This window comes from Synchiropus splendidus, chromosome 18 (genome assembly GCF_027744825.2).
Source record: "Synchiropus splendidus isolate RoL2022-P1 chromosome 18, RoL_Sspl_1.0, whole genome shotgun sequence".
Taxonomy (NCBI): Eukaryota; Metazoa; Chordata; class Actinopteri; order Syngnathiformes; family Callionymidae; genus Synchiropus; species Synchiropus splendidus.
The window spans coordinates 13,215,138-13,243,068 of NC_071351.1; the positions used below are offsets into that span (position 1 = coordinate 13,215,138).

Consider the following 27,931-nt stretch of genomic DNA (forward strand, 5'->3'; position numbering starts at 1 on the left):
AAATCAAAGCACTAGCTGGACAAACAGCTGGAGTATATGTGGAATCGTCTGCAGGGTTTTATGTGTTTGGTGACCAGCTTATTAAATCTTATGACCAGGTCATGAGCTCATAAAAACGTGATTCTGATGTACTGCGAAGTCTGGCTCTTAAAATAACAATACAAAGAGGAACATTGGTAAAACTGTTTATTACGTGAAGGCAATTTCCATGTTAAATGCAGGCACTCTGACAGGGGAATAAAAAGTCCTGAGGGCCACGTACACATCCTCACATGTACACTAGCTTGGTCTTCTGTCGATTTCTGTCGTCGGATAATAAGCATTTCATAGGACCAGATTTTGTCACAGGCGCCTGTCTGGCAGCGAGATGTTCGGTGAAACCATATTCACAAGGATGCAAGAGGCTGGAGGGACACCATCTCGCAGAGTTCTTCAGGAAGTCACAGATGATACAAAAAGCCCAGGTTACTCCACTCCTTTCATGAACTCCAAAAACTCTGAAGGACACGGGTGAGTTAGTAGCAAGTAAATTCGGAGGATGTTTCACAGCTTCTCACCATCATAGTCAATTTTGCCATCGTTGTTTTTGTCTCCGTCTTTCATCAGCTCCTCGATGTCGTCCTCGGTGATCGCCTCGCCTGTCGACTCCAGCATGGATTTCAGCTCCTCCAGGTCAATGTAGCCATCAGCGTTTCTGCATTGTCGAAGAAGACGAACATAATGGCTCTTTTCCAAACCTCTGGAAAACTTAACATCTACTTGCAGATATTGAGCAGGTGAGCACAGTTGTTGAAATGTTGTTAAATAAATGTATAGCTAAATAAAACTATTCTTCACCACTCAGCTCACTTGTGTTACAGCCCACATACTTGACATGCAAAGGGGCTCTGTCACATTCCTCTGTCCCTGAGGGAAGCTCCGTCATTCTTCACATGACACCATCTCTACTTCCCAATCACGGACCCCTCACTCCCATGCTTTTCCATCTCTAGGGTCCCTCATAAAGGGGTTCAGTATGCACCGTTGTATGCTTCCACTGGCCACACATTCCCAGCATATGTCTATGACTTGCCGTAAAACTGCTCCCATTTATTATTAATCTTATTCACACAAACTCTTTCCATCGTTGAATTCTAGGATGTTCTCCACACTCAAGTTAATATTAGCAGATTGTGTCGCAATACTCCGAGATGAGAGAAAGGGAAAAGAGTTTTCTCCCGGGTGCTCTGACGAGGTATCCGGAGGACTGGGAGTGACAGTTTGAATTTGCCTGCTGTCATATTGGATTAACGTAGGAGCGTCACTGCTAAGGTTTTTGGCATTTTGTCAGGGCACATAATTGCTCACCGGAAATCGACTGTGACCGCAGCACGCCACGAGGAGGCAGTTCAAATGTTGCTCCTTTGTGTTTGCGGATTTTGGTCTCTGAAAACGGACTCACTTGTCAAACATGCGAAACAATTCGGCCAGTTCCTCCTCCGATTTGCCCTTGCTGTCGTCCTTCATGCACCGCACCATCATCACCAGGAACTCGTCGAAGTCCACCGTGCCACTCCCTGCAGGAGATGGTCATTAAGTTAGTCACGTAGGGGACCTCTGATTCTGTGTGCTGGCCATCGAGTCATTGTCACAGCTTAAATCTTGATGACTAAACTAGTCAATCTTAAAGTTCAAGACGTCCTCACCATCTTCGTCCACCTCATCGATCATCTCCTGTAGCTCCTCGGGAGTGGGGTTCTGGCCCAACATCCTCATCACCTTCCCCAGCTCCTTGGTGCTGATGCAGCCGTCCTCTGCATCTTGAACGAAGATGTCGAAGGCGGCCTTGAATTCTGTAACGCCAAATAACTCTTATAGATCTGCGCACTAGTCATACGAAGGTGGAAAGATTTGTTTGAAGGTCGCACCATTTTTCTGTTCGTCTGTGAGCTGCTCGACCTACAAGAAGCACAGATGCAGTCAGTATTTTTTCTTTGTCATCCGGATCCAAGGATCAGCTCAGCCCCTGGTGCTGTGGTGGACCCATGTTCTCACCCGAGGCCAATTATTGCCCTCAAGTAACCCATTGGATTTTTCCTAAATCGATGGAGGAGTCTTCCCATCCAACTTCCCCAACAATGATTTATCTCCTCCGAAACCCCGATTCTATAGTGCAGCCGGGAAGAGGAGGAGTTAAAAATAAACAGCAGGATCAGGAACCACAGCTTTAAATTGGCATTGCTGTGGATCTGGCTCAACAATAGAACTGTAATCCTGGAAAAGCTAGCACGAATGAGAGAAGGAGACAGCTGCTTATGTAAGAGTTATTGTCTGTCGTCCACTATAAATTAAATGCACTCTCCCCTTTGAGGCTCGAAAAACTCGGTCCAAACAAACATGTGCAATATACATTCCTAGTCGTTTTGAAGGTGTCAGCTGCACGGCTCACTTGGGATGTGAGCGCAGAGCTCAGGCGGCTCAGACCCGGGGTGGACAGACAACAGACAGCCACACGGCTCGGGCTCATAGATAATACTGGAATTCACTCGTGGGAGGGGGTTTATCTAAACCTGAAGCCCCTCACTGGCACCAGAGGACCACCAAAATTAGCCGCATGGAGTAGGATGGATCCATTTGGAGTCAAGAATGGAGCGGCAGGAGCGTGGACCGGGACCTGTCCCGCCACTGACCCCCTGAGTGGCTCCTATCTGCTCTGACAGGGCTCAGTTCGGAGCCGTGGGTGTCGAGGCGCTGCTGGCGTCAGCTGCTGATGGAGGCGATGTGTTGTGTGAGAAGCATCAACAGGGATTTGTCAAACATCCCTGTGGTTCTTATCTGAGGGCGACGGTTCCCATCATTATTCAAACAAAAGCAACTTTCTTCTTGCCACTAAATAACTTGGGAAAAAAAGCTTGCTGGAGGACGTACCGCTGCCTTGTAGATGTCGTTCATGTTGCTGGTCTGCTGCCGGTCCTGGCGGCGTCCTGGCTCAGGGGAAGTGGGTTCTGTCCGGCTCAGGGCAGGACACTGGCCTCCTCCCGGGGAGGTTTTATAGCCTGAGCTCGCCGCTGGCTGGTCCCTCCCTGGGCTCACCGGCCACCCCTCAGCGTGTGTCTGTGTATGTGTGTCATTTGGCCAATCTATCGCAATCACCGGGCTCAGATAAAAATGCGGCAGCTCTTGTGGGGAATACTTTGGAAAGGAATGATGAGAGAGAGAGAGAGAGAGGGGGGGGGTCAGGCATGATGAAGCCTAATCTTCAGGGAGGGGGGTTGTGGAGACACTCAACATTCTTCCACACCAGTGTGTGTGTGTTGGGTCCAGCCAGCTGCTCTTATAGGAAAGAGTCAGGCGTAGGTGTGAGGAGTGTTGTGCTCTTCATGCTCAGGTACGTGTGAGAAGAATGGTGCGTCCACTTGGTCACTATTTTCTGAGGAAAATTAAGTAGATTTATGTGACAAACAGTGTTATGTTGGAATAAGACAATAAAGAGAAATAAAAATAGACTGGAAAACTTCATTTAAAAGTTCACTAAATTATTAATCTGATTCATTAACTGGAGTTGAGTAGACATTTTTCAATTCTGTATATATAAAAGGGCAGCTTGTGAAGAAGAAAGTACATATTTAATATGCAAATTAAGAATAAATATTACACCGAAGATGTCGTTTCTTGCTGGCCTCTCTTACATGTTGCTGCTCCCCAGTTGCCTTATGTATTCTAACTAAATATTTCCATTGTTTAAAGAAAAAAACCATTTTCACCTGTCATGAACTAACAGTAGCACCATTGAACTTGCACTTTTTTAAAATCTGTAAATACATTGGTTTGTGTCTTCTATCCATATAAATCACTACAAAAACAGCTTGCCTAAAATAATATCAAGTTTCATTGGTGTTGTAAAACCTTAATGGTAATGGTCACTCACTTTGTTTTCCCTTTTCCCCAGTTGCTCCATATTGGTGTAGGATATTGGAATGTTCCTGTTCCGGAGTGGAGCTGTATTCTGTCTTGAGTCTCCTAACAGCCAAGCATACCTGCAAGTAATAAAAGGTGACAAGACGCAATGATACTCAATTGGTGTCTTCAGGATCACAGAGCTCTTTTCCAAGTCAGGGAGAAGGCAACTGTTTGAATGTGCAATCTGAAATTGACTTGGAAAAATGCAGTGCTACATGTAAGAATTTGAAGGCGCCAGGTGCAGAACTGAATAACATTTTATTACAGACTTAAATGTTTTGTGCACATTCATTCCGGGATAAATCCAGCATAACTGAAAGCACTGCAAAATATGTTAAATGGGATCATTCCACGTTTTTAAAGTGCATTATTTTTTATGAACGCTTGTCTAATTTTTCTTAATATTATGTTAAGTAAATCATTTCTTGTATCATGTACAATTCGATAACCATATTAAAGTTAACTTTTAAGCTCATATCCAGCCGTTCTTTGGAAATCTCCAGCTTAAATTTATCGCCTTTATAGCCTTTTAATATTCACTTATCTTCATGTGTGCAACACAGGTTCAAACACCAGATGGCGCTGTTCGCTACATTTCTACGCCATCAAATAGTTGCGCAAGGCTGCCTCCGGATATCCAATTTATCAACAGCAGGGTAGGTGAGGAAATCTGGGTCAAACAAACCAAACACTTGCAGACACATTTAAATTGAATTGTACACAGAGAAGGACTTTGATGTCGCTTCTCGTTTTCTCATCCTCAGACGCAGCAATCACTTGTGCCGTTCGCACGCACGTGTGCACCCTCTCGCGCGCGCGGCACGCTGTGGCAGTGATCATGCTGCTTTATAATGGGATGCTAATGGGGACTGGCACAGCTTACAAGCGTCACACAGCTCCTCGGATGGAGCGGAACATACACCCGAGCGCCGGTGATGTCTGCGTAAACCATGAGTAGAAATCGAACAAGCTGTTTTCGAGAAATGATTTGTCATCGGCTGAGACGCCGAACGTCCCTCATGAGCGGTCACCTATATTCATCCAGAGCCCCGCGCAGTCTGGTGGATGTCAAGCTGCTCTGCAGGGGGGCCACTGGATCTGAAAGGTGCACGCACAGTGTAGTACCAAAGCCTGGCACGCGCATCAAAGAAAGCATATGGAGTGCTGTTTCATTGGAGCTCTCCACCAATTTCCTCTTACAGGGGAAGCTGACGAAAGAGCCCGCCATCTCCTTCACACAGCGCAATCAGACAGCGCATCTCAAATCCACAATTCAACGCACACCGCTTTTTGAGGGGTTGCCATAGAAACTCTGCTGGGTAGTAGCGGGGAGAAAATGAGAGGAGATGAGCGGGGCTATTTCCCCCTCCGCCTCCCTCCCTGCCACCACATTTTGTCCTCAGAGGCACTATTATTTTCCCTTCTTTGCCTTGCGCACGCATGGAAATCGAAAGGGTCAGATTTTTGGCGAGTAGTAATCCATGCACTTCATTCATGCAAATGAACTGAAGAGCACGGGAGCCGTCAGGTGGAGTGTGGAGGTTAAATCCATGTAGCGTGGAGGCTAACAACGCATGTATTAACGCCTGAAATTAAAACGTCCTTTTTATGTTCAGGAGGAGTCTAATGTTTGGGAGAACGTGAGGTTGTCAGAGTTGACCTGGAAACACACCCTCCAGCTCCTTCATCATTTGTAGCAAGTCAATGAAGAAGGCAGCCAGCGTAGGACACTTAATGAAAGGGTCATCTTCGCTGCTCCATTTACCGTGGCACTTAATTGCTGGCTGGAGCTCACTCGTCGGACTTCCATCGTCGCTGCTTCTCCATCCATGAGGGTTTCATCTGCTGCTTCCAGATCTTTCGGAGGTTAATTCGCAGAAGCTACAACCGTCATCAATCATCGGTTCCCGACTCGGCCCTGTGATCTCCTTCCACCCCCCTTGGAGACCAGATAACATCCTGGAGAAACCGCCGTGCTGCTCACGCGCCACAATATCACAGAGGGCTCATGCTGCGAAACTCGTCCCCTTTGTATGTCAGGACCTATTAGGCTTCTAAAATGAGTGAATTACATTGTGCATATTTCAATGTCTCTGTAGATATAAGCCAACTTTAAAGCCATTTTCCCATCCTGAAAAGAATCATCACCTTGCATCGTTGCATTGCAAGTGGAGCTGCCACTGGTTTTGTAGCCCGACCCACATGTCCAAAACTATTTTGTCCAACATCAGAAACCTCACGGCTTCCTTCCCTGGAGACACAAGACGTTCCTAAGCCAGGTCAAAGATGAGCGCTCCGCCGGCTGATTGCCCAGCTTCCTCTTATTTCCCCTCCTCTCTGGAGTGGTTGTCCTTCTTTGACTCCAAAAGCGAGTGAGGAATTGAAGTGACTCAGATAAGATGGCGCTTGATGTTCACCCTGCTTTCTCTTGTGTTTGCGTTCGCACCTTCTCTGAAGAGCTGCTCTGATTTCTCCTATCAGCAGACGGTTCCTGAAGTGCACACTGTTGTGAAACAGAAGAAGCTATATAAACAAGTAAGACAACAATTCTTTCAATAATTAATTTGCCGGATCTCGCGTGTGTTTACTCGTGTGCCGGAGGCTTCCTGAAGCCGAGGAGGGAGCGCGCTTCTGCTTTTAAGTTTATCCCGTCAACTGTCAAGCGTTTCACTCGTGCTAATGTTGTATCAGGCTCCTCTGGCAGCCAGCCTGAGGAAGTTTACTCACGTTTTCACATCTTTTTTCTCCTGTTGTTTTTATTCGCAGCTGCTGATGTTGGAGCGCAGAGCCGCGGACGGTCGAATGCTTCGTGGCGGTGAGTCACTGCAGCACTTTTAGGTGCTTCAAACGTGCATTTGTGAGGCCCGAGGCGTCGCACCATGCTACTGGACTCTTCCTTATCTGATGGGAAGCTATTTAAAAACTATAACTTCAGCCGCAGAAGCTGTTGATTTTTGCCTCAAACCACTAAAATATTTGATGTCCAAATACAGTGCATTTTTTTCAACATCAATACAGCTATTTAATGGTGTATAGCTTTTTATGTGCTGTGAGTGAAATTAAAGAATGATAGTCAGGTGGTGGTGTCAGGACTGCAGACCACAGGTCCTGTGTCCACGCTTCCTCTTGTCCTGCCATTAGGTGTCTGCGACAATAGAGACGTGTCTGACTCTGGACTGGATGTTTCCATTCTGAAATGGCAGCACATGTGGCGTGATTGAGTGGACACGCGGCGTTGAATCTCTTGCCGGTGAATCTATTGCTCTCTCTGCGCGGCTGCGTTCCCTGATGAGAACCTGCTGGCAGCTCCTGTTGTGAGAGCTCAGTGTGTCACGTTCCTTCGGCGTGTTTTCGGACCCAAATCTAGGGGTTTGCAGCTCCCGCTTTGCATGAGTGGATTCAGTGGTTTCTCTCTGAAATTATCTTACGCTGTGTTCCTTACATCACCGCTCTAATGAGCCAGTGATGGTGGCAATGGAGCTTCACGTTTCCAGTCCACTGGATCAGCGCCTGCAACCGTCTCCATTCAGAACCACCCCCCACGCCCCACTCCCCTCACAACCTTCGTCATCATGCACCAGACACCCAGAAAGATTTCCTCTCTGATGGCAGCGAGAGAGAAAATCTGTTTCGTGTCCGCGATTGTGAAACCGACAAGTGATATTCTTCAGATAAATTCTGGAGCCGAGAGTTTGTCAAATGAAGTACGAGTAATTCCTGCTTGTTCAGATTTGGCTCAACAGTGTTGACCCGATTTATGGAACACACGACATGGATGATGCTATGCCTCTGCATCGCCTTCGTCTGAGGGTGGAAGGTTCCTGAGAGCGGTGACACTCATAAATATTCACAGCGCTTGTCCTCAGATTTTCAGGCTTCATGGGGCAGAATAATAGACATGTTGACTTGGACGTGAAGTTTCACTTTTCACAGCTGAAGGATAAACTCCTCCTGAATTGGAGTGCAGAAGTTTGGAGGTCCAAGATCTGCCTGTTTTCTCCAGTTTCAGAGGAGAGTGCAGGCAGGGCGGCGTCGCATCAGAGCAGCAATGATGGATTGTCAACTTGACAGGACTAGAAACAAGTAAATCAGAGGTGGAGATGAGGTTAGGGAGACCAGATAGTTGCTGCAGAGGAGCACTAAGAATTTTAGAGGTGTGAGGTAAGCTAAAAAAAAAAAGGTGCTTTTGTGTTCATATTTTAAAACGCATTCCTCCTCCACACAGTCTATCCGTCCTCTTCCGTGCAAAAATGAGAACCAAGTGGAATCAAACAGTGGTGGCAGACGTTTGGACGCTGCTGACTCAGCAGGACTGAAGTAATGGACCGGCCAGAGAGTTCCTGAGTGCAGCCTGGTAATCCAGTTAGGGACAATGAAATGCGAGGCTTGTTCTTATACCGACTTTGTTTGCTGATTGACAGCATTATTGTTGAGACAGTGCCCTCTGGAGGAGGGGCTGAAATGTGTCATCTGATGAAGCAGGTGCACCAACTCCTAATAATCTCAGTGGTTAATGTATTCAGATGAAGTCCTGCGGTTCCTGATGATCATTAAAATGTTTATTGTTCTGTGATTTGTCAAAGCGACCTGCAGTCACGAGCTGAGGAGAGTCAGGAGAGGGAAACTAATGTTACGGCAAAGAATCTATTTTTAAGTCGCCGTATCGCCCTCGGAAAGACTTGTCTGTGTTGGTAAGGATTTCCACACACACGCCCATTTTGGATCTGTCAGTGTCTTTGCTTCTCCTCGTGGCCTCAAATAGCTTTACTGTGAAATGGAATCCAGAAACCCCGCGGGTTCGTCATAATGTTTCTGCCATTTCTCAGTTCGACGGCAGCCGAGCTCCACTGATCAGAGCTCAAGTCATCCGGTGCGGAGAGATTTCTCGTGTATATGGCCGTCCAAACTGCTGAAAGCTGCTCCTTGTTACACAACATGATTAGCTGATTCCACTTCATGTTGACACTGTAGCGTCCCATAAATGTCTGCCACACTGCTCCTTGTCTCGCAGGCTCGGGGCCGGAGCCTGTCCCAGTTGCCTGGGGTGAGACGGGCGGCTGGGAAGCTTTCATTGGATACTGAAAACAGAATCATTATTTCCCCTCTGTTGTGCGTTTTTCTTCTGTCAACCTTTTGTATTGTCACTGATTTACTCAGTATTCTGCGCTTCTTGTGTCCTGCTCTCTGAATGTCCCTCCACTGCTGCTCCTCTTTTTGGGGTGAATGTTGACATTTACTGTCGCCATTGTAGCGTCGTGTTTGTCTGACCCTGATGTGTTCTTTGTTGCACCTCCATAACAAATGTTGTTCATGTTTTTATGTATAACTTGAAGTTGTCGATTGACTGTGGTGCCCATGGAGTGCCTTTTCTGTCTTGACATTGTGAATTTGTTTTGTGATGAGCAGTCCAAATACTTCCTCCCATGTTTACATTTTTATCTTCTGCCACTGTCCTCTGTCTGATTTTCATTTTCTATCTCAGTGTAAAAAAAAAAATCACGTTTCTTTCTTGAGTCTCTTGACAATACTTCAGTGCATTTACATGTCTGGGTCCAACTAATTTATGGCAAACTGAATTAGTTGGTTGCCTCAGTGTTTGACCTGAATTTGTGGTGGTCAAAGTTTAGTTTATTCCATGTTCTGCTGTTTGGTCTCAGAAACAAATGCATTTGCTTCTAGTTGATTCAGCATTTCTATTTTGTCACCTTTGGTATCTTGAAATTATTTTCATCCAATTTTTCTTTTCTCAAATGACGTTTTTTGTGAAATATATATTTATTTTCTTTTTCACCAAGTATGGAGGTTCATTTTCATTTCCTTTGGAACTGTAATATTTGTATGAATATCTTCTTTGTCTTTAGTTTCTCCTCTGTGATTGATAGGTTTCCTTGCTGCTATGTGCGTGAACTATTCTGTCGTGTTCTGTGAATCTCACTACATTTAACTATCACTCTATCCTGTCATTCTAACGCCTCATTACAGTTGATATCCATTTCTTTCAAGGTCATTTGAAGGTCATGAAGTCTCACCTCCATGATGATGAACTGTCTTAGAATAGTTCCATGTGCTTGTGTTTTGGTCTGATTTTAATGGTTTGTCATTTACGTTACCAAACATTTCTTCTTCTTCACTGTTTGTGTTCACAGTTTTAACAGTTTAAAGTGATTTAAAGTCATGAAATGATTTCCATTGTGACAAACTTCCCAGGAGGTCATTTTAAAGGCTGGTTTGATTTCATGTTACATTTGTGCTGAACTAACGTCTTTACCTCTGAGATTGGAATGACTTTCTCTGTTCTGTCTCTCTTTTTGGGAGGTTTGTCTCTTCATATTTCAAGTGTTTCACTGCAACAAATACTTGATTCCTGGTACCTCTAATCTGTCTTGCGCAAATCTCAGTCCTGACTGTTACTCAGTTGCAACTGTTTTCAATGTTCTGCTGCTAATGTCATGATAAAAGGTCTCGTGGGGTCATTTCGAACATCTCACTTCATTTTGTCTGAGGTGTCGACTTTGAAATTTCGCTGTTTTTGGTTTCACTTTTGGGATTTGCTCTTGAGTTTTGTTTGGGTTCTTTGATACATAACTGACTTTATGTTTCTCTTTTGGTGTTTGAAGGTCTCACTGTATTTTATGGCTGAATATTTCAATCTGTCAAGGTCCTTTAAATGTCATGAACTCTCACCTCTTCTATGGTTTGGTGACATCTATCAAACCATATGCCCTAATGTTTAACATTTATCCTGCCGCTGTAGTGTATCAATATGCTCACATTAACTCTTTCATTTCCAGGTCACTTTTATCTTACTGCTCCCTTTTAACATATCTTCATGTTATGTTTATTTCAATATTTTTCTGGATCATGTAGATGCCTTTTTACTCACTTTCTTCTGTGAACTTTATTGTATGAATATTTTGCTTACAATATTTCAAAACTTTGTTTGGACTTCATGTGCATTTTTTTTTGTAATCCTAATGTCTCAAAGGTGTAAATTGGTTATTCTTTATGGTTCATCTTCATCTACTGTCATTCAATTTGTCCTATTTTTTTTGTCTCATCTTTACTGCATCTCAGGTTTCATCTCCAAATATTTTTGCTTTCATGATGTGATTTATGTCTTCTGATGATTTCCATTGTGTCTAATGTTGCAACATGTTATTTTACTTTTGAGTCTTGTGATTTTCTTGTGCTATTTTAACATCAGTTTGCGTTGCTACTGTGAGATATAATACACTTTATCACACCTTTCTTTGAGGTTCTTAGTGTCTTTATATTTAAGTGTTTCACTTCTACATTTTTTGTTTGGTCTTGTTTTAATGAAGTGTTTTATTTGGCTTGTTTTGCGTGATGAATTGCTCTTTCACTTGATCAATAAATCACTTCTCATCGACTCTCCTTTGTCATCATGTGACTTCCCCTCTTGCTATGGAGTGACGTCACTGTTCCTCAGCAGTTTAGCTGACGGATCCAGTGAGTGTGGAACGACTCAGTGAGTGGCTGGGATGTTGTGTGCAGCTGTCGCTGTCCTCTCTCCAGGACAAACACACGTGTCCCCGTGTGCCCTCGTCTTGTGAGCGAGGGCTCAAAGCAGATTTTCAAAACACCTTTTTCTGGTCTGCAACTGTTGCAGTGCGGCCCCGGGCCCTCCCGGTGCAGCGCGGTGTGGGGAACTGTAAATATGCGGCTGTCATGTGACTCATCGCGGCCTGAAGGCAGCAGGGAAAGGTCAAAGTTTCCTGAGCCATTGCCGACAACTAAATGAAGTGACTTCATCTCTTGCTCATGCTTCCTCCCCTTCCTCAGTGTGGACGTGTTTAATGCAGCACCTCGTGAGGAGCATTAGCATAAACACCGCCCAGCTAAAGACATGCATCACCTCCTCTGGCTCTACAGCAACTCAAGCTTCGCTCTCAAACCGACGTGAGCCTCCGTCTTCATCTCCACAAGGAGCAAAAGGTTAACAAGTGCCATTAAGCCCACTCAGCGAGAGGACGGTTCTGTCTTCTAGCTTCTGGGTCTGATAACTGTCAACTGTTGCAGAGCATTATGGAGTTTTATTTGTCCGCAGGTCTCTACATGGCTGATGGAATAAAGGGGGAGACGGCGTTTTCTAGCAAGGAAAGGTGGTGCTTTAAAAGGCACAGCGCCCCCATGAGTAAACCCCTGAAGCTGAAACTACTTTAGTCTCAGGTGCTCCAACAGAACCAAAATAAAGATGAGTTTTGTATTTCCAAAAACGGAGACACATGAATCCCCCCAGGAACATGTTCAAGTTGGCGGACAGAATCAATACAGCTGTTCCTCCTCCCTCAGAGATGGTACCAGACATCCAGCCAGGTTGGTCCAACAACCCCCTGCTGGTGTGAGTTTGTATGAACAAATTATTCATGAATCTTTGATCAGCTGCATTATTTATTTATTTCCAGGCTGTGTTTGCCAAAATGGGCGCTGGACCGGGGAGCTGCAGACAGTGTCTCAGTAAATGCTCTGTGCAGACAAAACTGAAATGTTCAGTGCTGCTCACATGCAAGTGCATGTACCAGTGAGCTACTTCTCCATACCTGCTGTTTGCTCAGGTTGGATGTTGCGCCTGCAGGTGTCTTCTCCAGTAGAACTGAGTGAAGCTTCACTCTGTGTAGCTCACTGAGGTATAAGGCTGTTTGTTGGAGTGATGCCGCTGAGTGTATTTTTTTAGTGCTTTCAGCAAAATGTGCAGGATAACTGAGAAACCAAAATGTCTGGATGAGCCAGGTGTAGCTCACTAAGGTAAGATTAGCAGAAACCGCCTGGGTTCAAATCCCACTCATGTCTCAGTGAAGTTTTCCAGGTGCAGTTGTTGGAGAGAAATGTGCTGGCAGCCCAGCGTGAGGTGTGAAGGTGAGCTGGTGTAGTGGTGGCTTCAACCGAGTCCTCAGCAGGCCTCGATTGGTACCGAGTTCGAATCCCACACGACCCTGGTGATCTGGATGGGCCGTCCTGGGCGCAGGTCAGGGCCGTGTCCCCACCTCAGGGTTATTGGAGTTTTGAAAGAAAGAGAGGGGGTGTGGTTTAACAAAAAAAAGTCAGCAAGGGACAAAAAAAAAGAGGGGAAGAAGGTGAAAAAAAAAAGTTGAGATGTTGCAAAAATAGTGAGCGAGAGTCAGACACGGAGGAAAAGTCGCGTAAGAAGGAACATGACCAAGAAAAGTTGTTGCATATGACAAATGTAATGTAGATTGCTGCGTAACAGGACATTGGAAGATCCCGAGTATCAAGTAAAAAAGAGGGATGAAAGTAAGGGACAAAAAAAAGAACTAGAATATCAACCGGAGTTGTTAGCGGCTACTATTATAGTTTGTTTGCGAATTTCAAGTTTTCCTCTGTGACTGAGGCTCCTTTAGCTCATCTTCACCCTTCTTTCTCTCACTATTTTTGCAGCATCCCAACTTTTTTTTCTTCCTAATTTTTTTTTTTTGGTCCCTTGCTGACTTGGCCCCACCCCTCCCCTCTTTCATTCTTTCAAAACTCCAATGGAGGATGGAAGTATTTGTCATAAGCCCTTACAGCACCCAGCTGAACCCCGAGGTGGGGACACAGCCCCCACCCCGACCTGCGCCCAGGACGGCCGATCCAGATCACCGGGGGAGCGTGGGATTTGAACTCGGTACCAATCGAGGCGTACGAGCACTGCTGCATTGCCTGCTGAGGACTCGGTTGAAGCCACCACTACACCAGCTCACCTTCACACCTCACGCTGGGCTGCCAGCACGTTTCACTCCCACAACTGCACCTGGAAAACGCCACTGAGACATGAGTGGGATTCGAAACCATGCGGTTTCTGCTTGTCTTACCTCTGTGCATTTCCATGTGCTGCCCCTACACTAACCAAGGACACAACAAAGTGGGTTTGGTGCAGGACATGCGTTCACATTACATACCCAAGGATTCTCAGCGAGGTATTTAATAGTTGTAAATTCTCTGAGGAGGAATTATCTCGGCTCCTCTTGCTTCGCTGGTTTGAAAAGGGAACTGATGAGGATTACAGCTGTTTTAGGGGAATAACTGAGATGACTGGAGCAGATCAGTGCTGGTATAAAATCGGACGTGAAAAGAAATCGAGGTGCAAGAGGAAGACAAGACAAGAGGTGTCGACGACTGCAAGGAACAAAAGCAAGTCAGTTGTACATAAACGCACACACACACCAAGCCAGGAATGCATTTTTTTTCCCTGCACCCTGCACCGTCGCAGCAGGTAGGTCAAGGTTGCCATAGCAGAAGGGGACCCCTCGATGGTGCCGCTGATTACCAACAACTTGTAATTGGCAATTACAGTGACATCTCCGCCAAGATGTTGGAGTGGTTTGGGATGAGGATTAAAGCTGACGTCAAATGCAAATGTGCTTCTCGGAGCTGTTCCTTCGGCGCTCTGAATTGGGGGCTTAGCTGCGGGAATTTCGTCCACATGCATTCTTGTCAGGGCTGGAAGGATTGCGTGGTCTCACTGACGGTTCGGCCCGACCGGCTCCTCCAGCTTTGAAGCCGATAAACCTTTTAAAACCATGACAAATATTCTCCTGCAATATTGCCAGAGGAAAGAATAGGTAGTCGTCCCAGGAATACAGAGAACCTCACTCCACACCCGCCCAAACCTCCCCGTCTCCTTTCAGGCTCAAGTGCTTCCAAAGATTGGGGCTGCGCTGAGAACATGTGCAACTGAAAGCATGCACATCAGCCGATATTGACGCGGCAGGGAGGCGTGTGGTCCGAGCTGCAACCACCAGCATTCTGCGACACGACGTCCATGTCAGCGAACGTGGCTGCATGGCACAACTTCGGGAGTTGGGGTGAGACATCCAGTCAGTTTCCATAGTGATACGCTTGAATGGAGGGGATTAGCAGAGGCAGTGTGGCGAGGAAGGATTGCAGACTCCAGTCAAAGCTTGCATTTAAAGAGCTCTGTGTCATGGCTCCCGAGTGCTCGGTGATGGACCCCTCGCCTCCTTCCGCTCCCCTCCTGACATACACTTAACATGGACATATTAAAGAAGCGAAAACACCAGTCTTCCTCATCAAGTCAATTGTGTCTTCTGAGAGCAGCAGCAGAGAGATTTGCGCCCTTACAACACAAAAACAGCCAAAAAACGTTAAACCTCAGCTCAATAAACCTCTGAGGCCTTCAGTTGTGAATCAATAAGTAGGAACCAAACAGCATTTGGCAGCACTGACAGAGATTCAGTCAGGTGTAACAGTCCAAAAAGCCAGAGAACAACAGCAGTACTTCCATGGAAACACAACAAAGGTGAGCAAATGTTACATTCCTGAATGCAAGAATGCAACATTCGCGTCCCATTGACGTACCGCATTGGTGAGGTCCTACAGCGGACCTGGACAAAGAGCAGCCCGGGGGCCAAACTACAAACTATTAAACTGACATTGTCGTAGTCTCTGACATTTTTCTCTTGTGCATCAGAACTGAAAGTAAACTTTAAAATGGATGAGACATGTCCAGAATCTTTGAATGTAATGTGGTTTCAATGAAATAAAACACAACAAGCCAATATTTCCTGTGCATTTGAAATGTATCATTTCACAATCACACATGATGTTGTCACTTGATTTTTATTTTCAATGTTCTCAGAAAAGCGCCGCGGGTGCGACATGTTTGGGGTCACAGCAAAAGATCCGAGGGAACCGAGGGAAGCTCACGTGGTCTCTGCTGTGAACTGACTGGACGCACGAGCGGCTCATCTTCAGGTGCTGCTTCCTTTGCAATATTTTCTATACATTGCAAGACATTTTTCGCAGAGAAAATAATCCGCTCAGCATCGAGGACGCGGAGGTGGGATTAGTGAGCGCGGCTCAAATTTAAGAGCGGTGCAACTCCATCTCAGAAGGTTATTACTTCAAATTAAGCTACAAGCGAACACGAGACTGAAGCAGGGCTCTTTTCAGGGAATATTTTAAACCGCAGCGTTCGTCTGCCGATATTCTGCCGCGGCCATTTTAACCCGCGGAAGCCTAATCTGCACCATTAATGGACTTTTGTAGAAGTTAATTAACCATTTTCAATGATAGCAGAGCAGCGATCCCAGCGGAGCGTGGTGGAAGGAAGGGGAGCCGGAGAGCGATTATGCTGTTGCCTAGCAACACATGTACAAAATTTGAAGCCATTTAGTGCCCCCATACTGGTTATCATGGAGGTCATATGTTTACGAAACCCACACCGGGCTCTGGCTGTCAGCACCAGCACCTGAACCCAAACGCTCCTCCTAAATCAACGCTGAGTCCGAATCCCAGCGTGGGAATGAACTTCTTGGCACCGTCGATCTCCTCAGGAAGGTAAAGGAGGAGTGGAATGCTCCACCAGTCTGCCAGATGATTCACTCCTGGAACACCATTGGTCAGCCCACATCTCTGATGCTCCTCACTACACATGTAAATAGCGTCTGGCATGAGCGGCTTGTCACCAAAAAACTGTCGGCTCAGCTCATTTCTCCTGGAATTGGCGCGCGTGCGAGGAAGAAAAGGATGAAGAGAAAGGAGGTGGGGGGGGTGAGACGGAGCTGCTGAGGCTTTCACTTCACAGCAATTTAGGTCATTCTAAACAAACGCGACTCAGAGCGAGGAGCCTGGGAGGGAGTGGAGAAGAAGGAGGTGCACGGACCTCCCAGGTGTCGCGGCCAGGAGGAGAAGCGAGGGGAGACTACAGTCCATTGATTCTTTTTATAGGACCATTGAGCGAGTGGAGATCCAGCTCAGCATCACTGTGAAGTGTTTCCATCCCGGTGCAGCAGGTTCACTGCAGGAGGACGCTCGGCACACAACACACTCAGCTAGCTTGTCCAGTCACCGAGAGAGTTCATCTCATTTTTCTTTTTGAGCAAACGTCACGCCGCATTTAATGAAGTCATAAAAAAATCATAAATTTATGTCTATTTTCTAATGTGTATTTAAAATATTACATAACAAAACAATAATTTTAGCAAAATTATCTATTTTTGGAAAAGGAAAATGTATGTATCATCCATTTAATTTAAAGTTTAAAAATATGAATTCAATAAAAATAAAAAATATTTATTTAACTATTTTAAATAATAACAGCAATAAAAATAATAATAACAAACTAGCATTCTATTTCAACAGCGACGCAGCTGACGGTAGGAAAACATGTTTAGTGGCACCATGAATAAAATATGTGGAGGCTAATCATTCGCGTGCTAATGGGTGTTCCTTATGATAATGAGCTGAGGGTGTCCTCAATCTTCTGAGGTCACAGACAAAAGTATTCCCCCTAAAACAATCTTTTCAGAATAAACACTTGCTGTGTTTTCCACGACCTGCTCTCTTGATTCACTCTGCTCCCTCTGCGGCCGGTTTTATCTCCTCGTAGCTTATTCATTGTAATGACACGATAATGAGGCCGGAGTGTGAAGCGCTGCAGCAAGACTTTGATATTACAGTCGTAAAAACAAACAGAATGATGGACGTAGCAGCAGCCCGCGGCACATCAGGATGATTTTACGGCCAGTGGGCCAGTAAAGAGGGGGAGGAACCCGCCCCCCCTCCCCGGCTGCAATTCTTTCAAAGCTATTACATGATGGAGGCCCGGCCTAATGGAGCAGGGTCCGCGCCGACGATGGGACAAATAGAAGAGTCTCCGGCGGAAATTAGGAGGCAAAGGAAAGGCGGTGAGCAGGGTGAAAAGCCAGGCTGCGGGGTGAGGAGGTCAGCTGGCGCAGCGAACGTGTCACCAGTCGATTGGACAGGCCCGAGTGCTCCATCAGCAGGTGTATAAATATGTGTCATGTTTCACACGCCGTGTCCGCCGGGACGTAAACCCAGATGGGCTTTTAAATGCTGCATTTCATGTGCTGCTATCATTTAGTAGGTTCGTTCACCCCTCATTGGCTCTGCCATCTGGTGCCCTCGCAGCCTGTGAACGGAACACGCTGGAGTCTAAATGCTGCTCCACGCTGAGCTTGGGTCTTTTCCAGCAGTTTACACCAGTGAGCACCACCACGTCACAATGATGGCTACCTCCTCTGAGGGAACACTGCCTCTTTGTTGTCACCTCACAGTGAGCATCGACACCTCGGGTTGAACACTGCCACCACAACACAGAGAGCACAAGCACCACGTTGTAAACACAACCGCCTCGGTGTGAACACCACCTTGCCAGGAGCTCCACCACAGCAAAATAGTGAACACAACCATCATGTCATAGTGAACACCACCACGCCGACATGAGAACAACACAGCACTAGACAGAAAACTACCACCACATCAGACAGAACACAAATACCACGTCATGAATACAACCACGTCGGTGTGAACACCACCATGAACTACACCACCACATAATAGTGAGCATAACTACCGATAGAAAACACCGCTACCTCACATCACACTCAGCACAACCACCACACCTCAGCATGAAAACACCACGCCAGAGAGAACACAACCACATTGGGATGACCCATGCCATGAACTTCACCACAAGAAAATAGTGAACAAAACCACCACGTAATAGAAAGCACAGACACTTCAGCGTGGACAAGACAACGTCAGATTGAACACTACATCAGAGTGAGCACCACCATGTCAAAGTGAATGCAACCACCACGCCAGAGAGAAAACTGCACAAATACCACATCATAAATACAACCACGTCACACTGAACGCAACCACCACAGCTCAACGTGAAAACACGATGCCACAAACCACCTTGTAAACACAACCACCACAGTTCAAACACAAGCACCACCAAATGAATCACAACCGCAAAAGTGAGGATCTCAACAGAGCGAATGCAACCACGTCACACTGAGCTTCACCACCGCTGACCAAACTGCGCCACCTCGGGGTGGAAGGACGACAAAATCTTAAACTATTGAGCTCAAATTAAACAAATTCCAGATTCATCTCATTTGACTGCAGAGAGTAATGAGATCTGATAAGCTTTGGAGTTCTGAATCGAACAGGCTGGAATCATTTGGAACTCATTTTGAGTTTCTATTTCCAACGTATCATGACTTGACCATCTCTAAGCTTCAAACCAGCCTTAATAAAGGCTTTAAATGATGAGAATTACTAAGACTGCTTTATGTAAATATAATTATGAGGACATATTTTCAGCTGAAAGTACTTTTCAAACTGCTTTGTTCAAAGTTCTTATTGAACAAGTTATCAGATCTTTACTTCAGCATGCCTCGCTCACTTTGTACCCATCATAAATACAATGAAATAATATTTTAAGATCTTAAAAAAATAGTCTCGTTTCTATTTTTTCCCCAATTTTCCTCAGTTGACATCACGCTGGACGCCTCAGGCAGCCCTACATGAAAGACCCGATCCCTCCAAAAGACAAGTTTGTTTACCTGGCACACATGCACACGTGAGAAGATGGCGGATCAACATGGTGGTCAGATGACGTGACTCTCGCCTCATCACTCTTCCAATCCGCAGCTTCATCGGAAAGTCAAAGACGGTACTCACCGGCGAGCGGAGAAACTTCATCTGAAACCAGAAGAGGAAACATGGACAAATCCAGCGGCTCAGGTGAGAGAAACACTTTCAGAACTTGTCTGCAGGAGACCATCCCTCTCATCTCAGCCCCCTCATTTGGGAACGACGGAGCGTCTGCGGATGACTGACAGGCACAAGTGGAACCCTGAGCCAGTGTGCCCGCCTTTTATTGACCCACTCCTTTATCACAATTTGCAGACATGCACGCTCGGACCCAATAAAGATGCTTACCTCCCCCTTATTTTCCAACCCCCCCACCCTTGAGAGGAGGAGGAGGGGGGTACGGAATATAAAAAAAAAAAAATATTATGAATTGGGGCTCGAAAAGTTGAAGGGGATTGGATTGTTTGCTTCATGGAAGTGAAAGAAATATTATAAAACAGCGCAGCCTGTGGGTGAAGATGATGAGGAGGAGGGGGAGGAGGAGCGGGAGGGGGGCGACTTTGAGATGACATTGAGGCTGTGTGGATGGGAGTTGAGTCTCTCTGGTTGTTGATGTTAGACAGTCGCGCAAGGCGAAGCGGCTGCTGCCCGTGTTGATTCCAGCCTCCTCCTCCTCTTCCTCCTCCTCTTCCTCCTCCTCTTCAGCACTGCCCGCTGGACAGCTCCTGCTCGGACACGTATCTGACGCTGCATGGTCCCTTTAAGTCTTTTAATGGAAGTAAAATCTATTTATGTTGCACGACATATTGGGAGTTTACAACTTCGTCAGCAGGAGGAATCTGCGGATACCTCGCTCGCAGATTTGGATCGCAGACTGATTGTGAGTAGAGTTTGATCCAAATCACAGCCGCCGTCTTGTGCGTGCGTTTTTCTGCCTGTGCGCGCGGCGGATGAAGGGTTAATCCAATTGCTGCATGATAAACTGTGCCAATTAGAGCAAATATTGATCCGCGATCGGTCTCCTCCTCTAATTAAGCGTGTGCATGTCAATCGACGCTGGTGGATGCGGCTTGACGCGTAAAGCTTTTACGCATCGGACGTCCCTTTGTCTGCGTTTTTTTCCTCCAATTTCTTGTCTTTCCGCGCGCGCGGCGGACAGTGCGTGGAATCTGCAGGTGTTAATTGACGCACGCTCTTTTTTTTTTCCTACTGGAATCAACTTTACCCTTTTAAAATTGAGGCTTTCGCTCCGGTTTGTCTTGAAGCGCCGACTTTGCGAAGGTGAATTTGACCGAGCGCAGTCTGTCGTGTGTGTGTTTTGGAAAGCACGAGCGTCGATCTGTTTTTTTTTTTTTTTTTCTTTTTTTTTGAGGGGGGGAGTGAACGCATCATGAATGACAATGATCTTCTCCGGGATTGTGTTCGCCTTTACGCACCGAACCTCGACCGGTTCCTCTGTTCACCATTTTGAGGTTAACGACGACTGAAGTGCGCGCGTGTCTCTGTGTGTGTGCGCGCGCGTGCGTGTCCAGGCTTCATCTCCAGACATTTGGTGTGAAATCCGCGAAGCTGCTGTCTACGTGGACCGGTGCTGAAGCCTCCCGTCCGACTGCCAGGACCTCTGCCAAACCCAGAGACATGGCGACGAACGGAACCAAGACGGATGGACAAGTCACTGAACTGAACGAGGTGGCCGCCAACAACGAGAAACCTAAATCGCTGGACGTGAAGCCCGAGAAGAAGAAGAAGGACTTGCCAGATAGGGAAACATGGGGGGGCAAGTTTGATTTCCTCCTGTCGTGTGTGGGTTACGCAATTGGACTTGGAAACGTGTGGAGGTTTCCGTACCTGTGTGGGAAAAACGGTGGAGGTAAAAAATAAAAAAAAATCTGTTACACTCTTATCTTCCTATCAAAAGTCTTGACTGTTTTTGTTTCCACCTAGGCGCCTTCTTGATCCCCTATTTTCTGACCCTCATATTTGCTGGGGTCCCCTTGTTCCTCCTGGAATGCTCCCTCGGTCAGTACACCTCCATCGGGGGCCTGGGAGTGTGGAAATTGGCCCCCGTGTTTAAAGGTACAACTCGCAGGAGGTGAATATTTTTTGCACGCTCCAGGGTGATATATGACGTGTTTATTCGCTCGACACAGGTGTAGGCCTGGCAGCAGCCGTCCTCTCCTTCTGGCTCAACATTTACTACATTGTAATCATCTCCTGGGCTATTTACTACCTGTACAACTCCTTCACCGCTGTGAGTACCACGGGATTGCTTCGCAAGCAAGCTCAGGGTCACGATCCCCACATTTTACGCTCGCCTTGGGATTAGAGTTGCGTGCAGGGCCGGCCCTCCTAATAGGCAAACGCCAGCGAGGCCATAAGTGCTTCTCCAGTCATAAAGAAGGCTCAGTATAGTCAGGCTCAAATGGTGAAAAACGACCACTTTCAGATGATTTAAAAGCAGATTGGGCAGCAAATTATGAGATTAAATGGGGAAAGCGTTGAATTTTGGCTTTTGATGTTGTGGTCTATGATTCATTTCACTAGTAATTTAGTCAAAAATAGATATTGGGTAGGATTATTGAATTTAAATAAAGTGAGGGGGGGATTCAAGATTACCTCAGGAACAAGGCCGCGCGACTCCCTTAGAGGAACACGAGGGCCCTGAAGTTGGCTTAAAATATTTTCTTTTTAAAGCGATTCTGCTGAAATAATCTCATCTGAAACGTTGCAGGAGCTTCCGTGGAGTTCCTGTAATAACCCCTGGAACACGGAAAAATGCTACACCAACTACTCCATCGCAGACACCACCAACCTCACGAGTGCCGTGGTGGAGTTTTGGGAGTAAGCCGTCCGCCATTTTCTTCTTCTTCAAAAAATCCCACCACGCAGCGGCATTGTGCCTTAATGTCGCCTCCTCTGCCTTTCAGACGCAATGTGCATGAAATGACCGATGGCTTGGAAAAACCAGGCCAGCTCCGAGTGCCACTGGCGATCACGCTGGCCATCGCTTGGGTCCTGGTGTACTTCTGCATCTGGAAAGGAGTGAGCTGGACGGGGAAGGTGAGACGTGAATTCTCCTTTTTAGGGTCAGCGGGTTAACAAGGCTGCAATATTCATCAGTGGGACATCAATCATTCCCACCCGGGCCTGCGATGACGGGATTGATTTTTTTTTTTTTTTTTTAAATAAGAGAAGCGACATCAAATGCTGGCGCTCTCTAATGCGGCGGCCGCGGCGGCCCTCCGTGGAGCCATTAATTCTCTCTCCTGGCGGTATCTATAGACTGTGGATTGAAGATAGGAGGAGCGGCGGCACCGAACAATCTGGTTTTGTCTTGCAGCAGTTTCCCTCCCTTGTGGTGGCACATTTTCGAAATCCTAGTGCGTCACGTGACCATGGCAAATAACATTTGCTTCGGTCACAGAGCAGCTCCCTGCACCCTCCGCTTATAAATCGCGCGTGCGGTGTTGGGAATAAATGCGACACCAGCCGCAGTTGCTGAAAATATCTTCCGAATTTTGTGATGAAAGAGGTCAAGGGTGAAGAGATCAATGTTCTGCTTTGGAACAGATGACACTACCTGCCATCACATGACATCTGTGTGGCTCTGCAGGTGGTTTACTTCTCAGCCACATATCCATACTTCATGCTGTTCATCCTCTTCATCCGTGGTGTCACTCTGCCCGGAGCCAAGGAAGGAATCCTCTTCTACATCACCCCGGACTTTGAAAAACTGAAACAATCGGAGGTAAGACGTCACATTTTTCTTCACTGAACTTCACCCTCACCGAACCATGCTTCTTCCCTAAGGTGTGGCTGGATGCAGCAACCCAGATCTTCTTCTCCTATGGACTGGGTTTGGGCTCGCTCATCGCTCTGGGCAGCTACAACACGTTCAACAACAATGTTTACAGGTGAGACTAATGAGGCGAGCGCTGATAACACATCTGCAGTGGAGAGAAGATTGGGTGCTATTTTATCAGATTATTCGACCTGTAAGAGGCCTGAAGGATTCTGGGTAATAGCTCTGAGAGGTTTCAGTAATGTGCTGCAGAATAACAGCAAATCAAAGGGGAGAATATGAACTGCGGGGGGGGGGGGACGCGATCACTTTGAGAGTGGAGCCACATTGAATAAAAGGAGATATGTTCTCATCTGTTTCCTTCATCCAGAGATTCTGTCATCGTCTGCTGCATCAACTCCTGCACCAGCATGTTTGCCGGCTTTGTCATCTTCTCCATCGTCGGCTTCATGGCCCACGTGACCAAGAAAGAGATCGCTGACGTGGCAGCTTCAGGTAACTCGGTGTGAAGGCCGGGTGAGTCTGGCGTGATGTAACGCCGCTGACCCTCCCTCCAGGTCCAGGCCTGGCTTTCCTGGCCTACCCGGAGGCTGTAACCCAGTTGCCAGTGTCTCCGCTCTGGGCCATTCTCTTCTTCTCCATGCTGCTCATGCTGGGGATCGACAGCCAGGTAAGGAGGGGGGTAGGGGGCTCAGAGATGATCTGCTCACGGGCTGACCTAAATATTTAAATGTGAGTAGCTATCACCGAGCGCACCCCTGCACTGCGCATGATAAGCATGCAATTTGCTTCTTGTGGACAGATGGAGCTGAGCTTTGACATTAGCTGTCCGCTCCTTTTAAAGCAACTTTATCGCCTCTGTGTGCCCGCAGGTTCTGTCTGTGCATCTCGGTTTTTCTATGTGGTTGAACACCTGAGCGCAAGAAATTCCTCACTATAAAGAATCATTTGCTTTATTGGCGTTTCACAAGTCACAAGTTTGTGAGAAAAGTTAGAAAGTCTGGCTCTTTAATCGACGCAGTGGACGGCACGTTTCGTTTAGAAGTTCAGAAGGCATTACTATGGCGTACCGGGCAGGTCCAAAGGTCGACCCCTGAGGCACCCCACTTCTGACTGCTGGCTTTTTTTGTGCGCTCACCCTTCACGCTAAATCCTGTGTCTGTGATTCTGTCCTTCAGTTCTGCACTGTTGAGGGCTTCATCACTGCTCTGGTAGACGAGTTTCCCAGAGTTCTTAGGGGTAGACGAGAGATCTTCATCGCAGTTGTCTGTCTGGTGTCCTATGTGATCGGACTGTCAAACATCACGCAGGTACAGCAGCACACCGCCGTCCCCACTGACACCCCCACCCCCTCTCCCAGCTAGTCATGGCACCAATGACTCACCAATAATGTTACGCCGTCGGTGTCTTCTCTATCGTACTGATTGATTTTTCTGCAACCAGGGTGGGATCTATGTGTTCAAACTGTTCGACTACTACTCTGCCAGTGGAATGTGTCTGCTGTTCTTGGTTTTCTTTGAATGCATCTCCATATCCTGGTTCTACGGTGTGTATCATTCATGTCTCACCCAGGCTACATTAATGTACATATATCAATGTCGCTCCATAACCGACTCAAACCCTAAGGATAAAGATTCGCTCACACACGTCCAGACAGTAGCCGTTGCACATCCTCATGCCCATGTAGATAAGACCGCGGTGAGCTTCAGGAGTCGTGACCGAGTGCCTTTGTCTGGCAGGTGTGAACAAGTTCTACGAGAACATCGAGGAGATGATCGGCTACAAGCCCTGTATATGGTGGAAGCTGTGCTGGGTGGTCTTCACCCCTCTCATCGTAGCTGTGAGTGCTCTCGCTCTGATGCGACACGACATCTCAAGCCACGACACCGAAACAATCAGAAAGTCAATATTACCTGCCTGCGGACACGTCGGGGCGAGACAGCACCGCCCGCAGTCGGCCGTGTCAGGATGTGTAAAAGCTGCTCGTGTCTCCCACAGGGCGTGTTCCTGTTCAGCGCCATACAAATGGTTCCTCTCACAATGGGAGACTACGTATTCCCGGCCTGGGGTCAGGGAGTCGGATGGCTCATGGCTCTGTCCTCCATGGTTCTCATACCAGGGTACATGGTCTACATGTATCTTGGACTCAAGGGCACTTTCAAAGAGGTGAGTCACGCACAACTTGGTTTTTCAGGCAGCAAAGGGAAATTACGGAGCCCTACGTAGCATGAGGAAATAGTCGCGTGTTCACCTTCGCCGCCATCATTTCGCCAGTCAATGTTGATCTTGACCGTTTGCTGCTCTGAGTGAACCTGAAGGATTTGGATTTTTCTTTGTGCTCATCTTGCAGCGGGTGCGAATAATGTTCCAGCCTCCCGCCGTGGTGAAGCGACCTCAGGAGAACGGACCCGAGCAGCAGGTGGAGACCAACACCGCCAACCTGGCTAGCCCGACCAACCCAGCTCCGGCCAACCCCGCCAGCCCCACTAGCCCGGCGCCAGCTAACTCAACCAGCGGCGTGAGCCCGGCGAACCCGGCGCCAGCCGCCACTAGCCCAGTAACTAGCCCCACCATCGCCACCACCATCACCACTATCACCACTACAGCCGGCGCGGCAAACATCACCACGACGGTCAGCCCGACCAGCCCGCCTCCAAACCCAGTGAGTCCGACGGAGCCCGTCAATCCCCCGAACCCGACAAGTCCGACCTCTAACCTGACCAACGCCGAGGCCAACGTGTAGACCACTGCCGAACCCTCATGGAGCAAAAAGAGAACATTAAAAAGGACTTTAAAGATTTCAATTGATTCACCTACCTCCAGGGGCCACACATGATCTAAAGATTTAATTTCCTGCATTTGTAAAAGCCAAACCGAACACCCTCGGTTTGCGTCCTAAGAAGAGACTGTTAGTGTTCACGAATTCCACCATGGATCTGAAGAAATTCTGAAAAAAAGTGTAAACATACTGTGTATTACTGTGAGAAAAAAAAAAGAAAAACATAGAGATCTAGACTAGAGAATTGTTAAATATCTTCATGAATCAAGTCAATACCGTGTGAATATAGTAGATGAAGTAGTGAACAAAATTGACATCATAGAAAAAGCGTGAGGGATGACGTCAATTTTAATTGTGGATGTTTACTAAACCTCACACAGTTGTCTCTTTTTCCAAACGTTGCACTCTGTGAGGCCACACCGGGACGGGGAGTTCTGATCAAGCACAATGCCGATACGAAGTCTAAGGAAATCTGGAGCAGTCCGGAGTTTCGTCGCAAAAGATTTTGTGTGTGTGAGAGAGACTGTTATTTTTTCCTTACATTTATTCCAGAGTATTTAAGAAGAAAAAAAAAGAGAAAAACTTTTATGTGATGGAGACATTTTTAGAGTTATTTTTTGGATGTTTTATACTATACATGTGTTGTGATGGGGGACCAAAACCAATATTCAGACAAAAGCAAAAACTATGCCTGTAAAGGTTCGTTCACATTCTGGCTTGTTGCTCGTTTACAGTTTTTTTGTGTGTGCGACTAAAACGATATCTACCCTGAAAAGACAAACCCCTCAGCCCCGCGTTTATCTCGACCGATCCGAAGCAGCTCAAGGGACGGCTTGTTTATGTGAGCGAAGCCTTACGTGTGGTTGGCGAAGCACAGGGTACGAAGCAGTACGACAAAAAGCACAGCTTTCCAGAATTCATTCCCAAACATCGACTATCGCTGACAGTCAATCCTGTTTACGTACAACAAAAGAATTCTAAAACTATGGGTTTGGGAGACGCCAACTTTAGCCATAGTCTTGTTTACACGACTTGGACGGAAGAGCAGATGATCGCATAAGCTACCACAAAAAGAGCTGGACCAACTCTGTGTTTACGTCATTCTTTGTGTGTTCTGATCAATCATAGTTTGATCGATATGTATCCAGCAATACATATGTAGTGTATACGTGTGGGCCGGTGAGCAAAGTGGTCCGCTCCTGTTTTCCGTTGTCTTTGCTTTACACGTGAAAAAAAGCACAAAGCTTTAATTTCTCCAGACGTTTGCCATGGCGTGTTAGGACAATGTTAGTTTGCTTCTATGGCAGCTACTGTGACAAAGGCATCGGGTCGAACAGAACATGGAGGGTTGAGAGTCGGGGAGGGGGCGAAAAAAGCAACAAAAGGGAGCGAAAATGGCTACCAGTTCATGTTCTGTGAATTTTTGTATAAAGTTACTCTACCGCAGTTTTCTCTGGAACTTTGTTGTAACACTGTACTGTGTAAAACATGTAACTGTGAATGTCTGTAATACATTGGAAGTTAATGTCTAAATGTTGAAAAAATGGAAGTTGCTGTTTTCTGCAATAATATTTTGACCACAGAAGCTAAAGCACATATCTTACAGAACCATAGGAAACGACGAAAAATGAAGATATTGATATTAAAAATAGATACTATGTCTAGTAAAGCAATTTTGTTTTGTATATTTTTAACTGTCTCACTGCCTAATGTAAAACATAATATAAACATGATATGTATTTAAATGGTGTCCTATGATAAAGCACGATTGTTATGTTATACAAAGAGAAAAAGACTGAAAAAATAAAGAGTTATAGAAAATATAAATCCGAAACATGCCTGGCACGTGTGTCGCAAGCAGCCTTCTCCTTCGTCCTCGGGAAATGAGGTTACTTCGGCTGTGATTGGGCGATAAACCCTGGCGCTCTCCGGCGAGAAGAGAATTACGTTTAGTTTTAAGAACTGGATTTCAGCGCTGAAGCAGGTTAATTGAAAGCGAAGGAAAGCAAGACGTCAAAATGGAG

At 46.5% G+C, this 27,931-nt stretch overlaps 2 protein-coding genes across 6 annotated transcripts; one reads left to right on the forward strand and one right to left on the reverse strand.

Annotated features, from left to right (window-relative positions):
• tnnc1a (troponin C type 1a (slow)) lies at positions 1–19,856 on the reverse strand. 4 transcript variants are annotated; one of them, XM_053848415.1, is made up of 8 exons: positions 19,414–19,856; positions 3,908–4,016; positions 2,908–3,171; positions 1,908–1,938; positions 1,686–1,832; positions 1,442–1,556; positions 558–694; positions 1–497 (listed from the first exon to the last, which is right to left on the reverse strand). In XM_053848415.1, the coding sequence occupies exons 2-8, from the start codon at positions 3,935–3,937 to the stop codon at positions 466–468; spliced, it is 756 nt and encodes a 251-aa protein (XP_053704390.1). In that variant the 5' UTR covers positions 3,938–4,016; positions 19,414–19,856; the 3' UTR covers positions 1–465. The 4 variants fall into 4 exon arrangements, with proteins under 4 accessions (XP_053704390.1, XP_053704392.1, XP_053704389.1 ...); XM_053848417.1 differs by having other exon boundaries at positions 2,908–3,409; XM_053848414.1 differs by having other exon boundaries at positions 19,296–19,856.
• Positions 19,326–27,737, forward strand: slc6a1a (solute carrier family 6 member 1a). Of its 2 annotated transcripts, none has more exons than XM_053848413.1 (15): positions 19,326–19,476; positions 20,859–21,196; positions 21,271–21,402; positions 21,477–21,577; positions 22,058–22,167; positions 22,254–22,386; positions 22,940–23,074; positions 23,137–23,240; positions 23,499–23,623; positions 23,686–23,798; positions 24,307–24,438; positions 24,572–24,674; positions 24,868–24,968; positions 25,127–25,294; positions 25,479–27,737. In XM_053848413.1, the coding sequence occupies exons 2-15, from the start codon at positions 20,965–20,967 to the stop codon at positions 25,869–25,871; spliced, it is 2,082 nt and encodes a 693-aa protein (XP_053704388.1). In that variant the 5' UTR covers positions 19,326–19,476; positions 20,859–20,964; the 3' UTR covers positions 25,872–27,737. The 2 variants fall into 2 exon arrangements, with proteins under 2 accessions (XP_053704388.1, XP_053704387.1); XM_053848412.1 differs by lacking the exon at positions 19,326–19,476 and adding an exon at positions 19,899–20,206.
• The last annotated feature ends 194 nt before the right edge of the window (positions 27,738–27,931 follow it).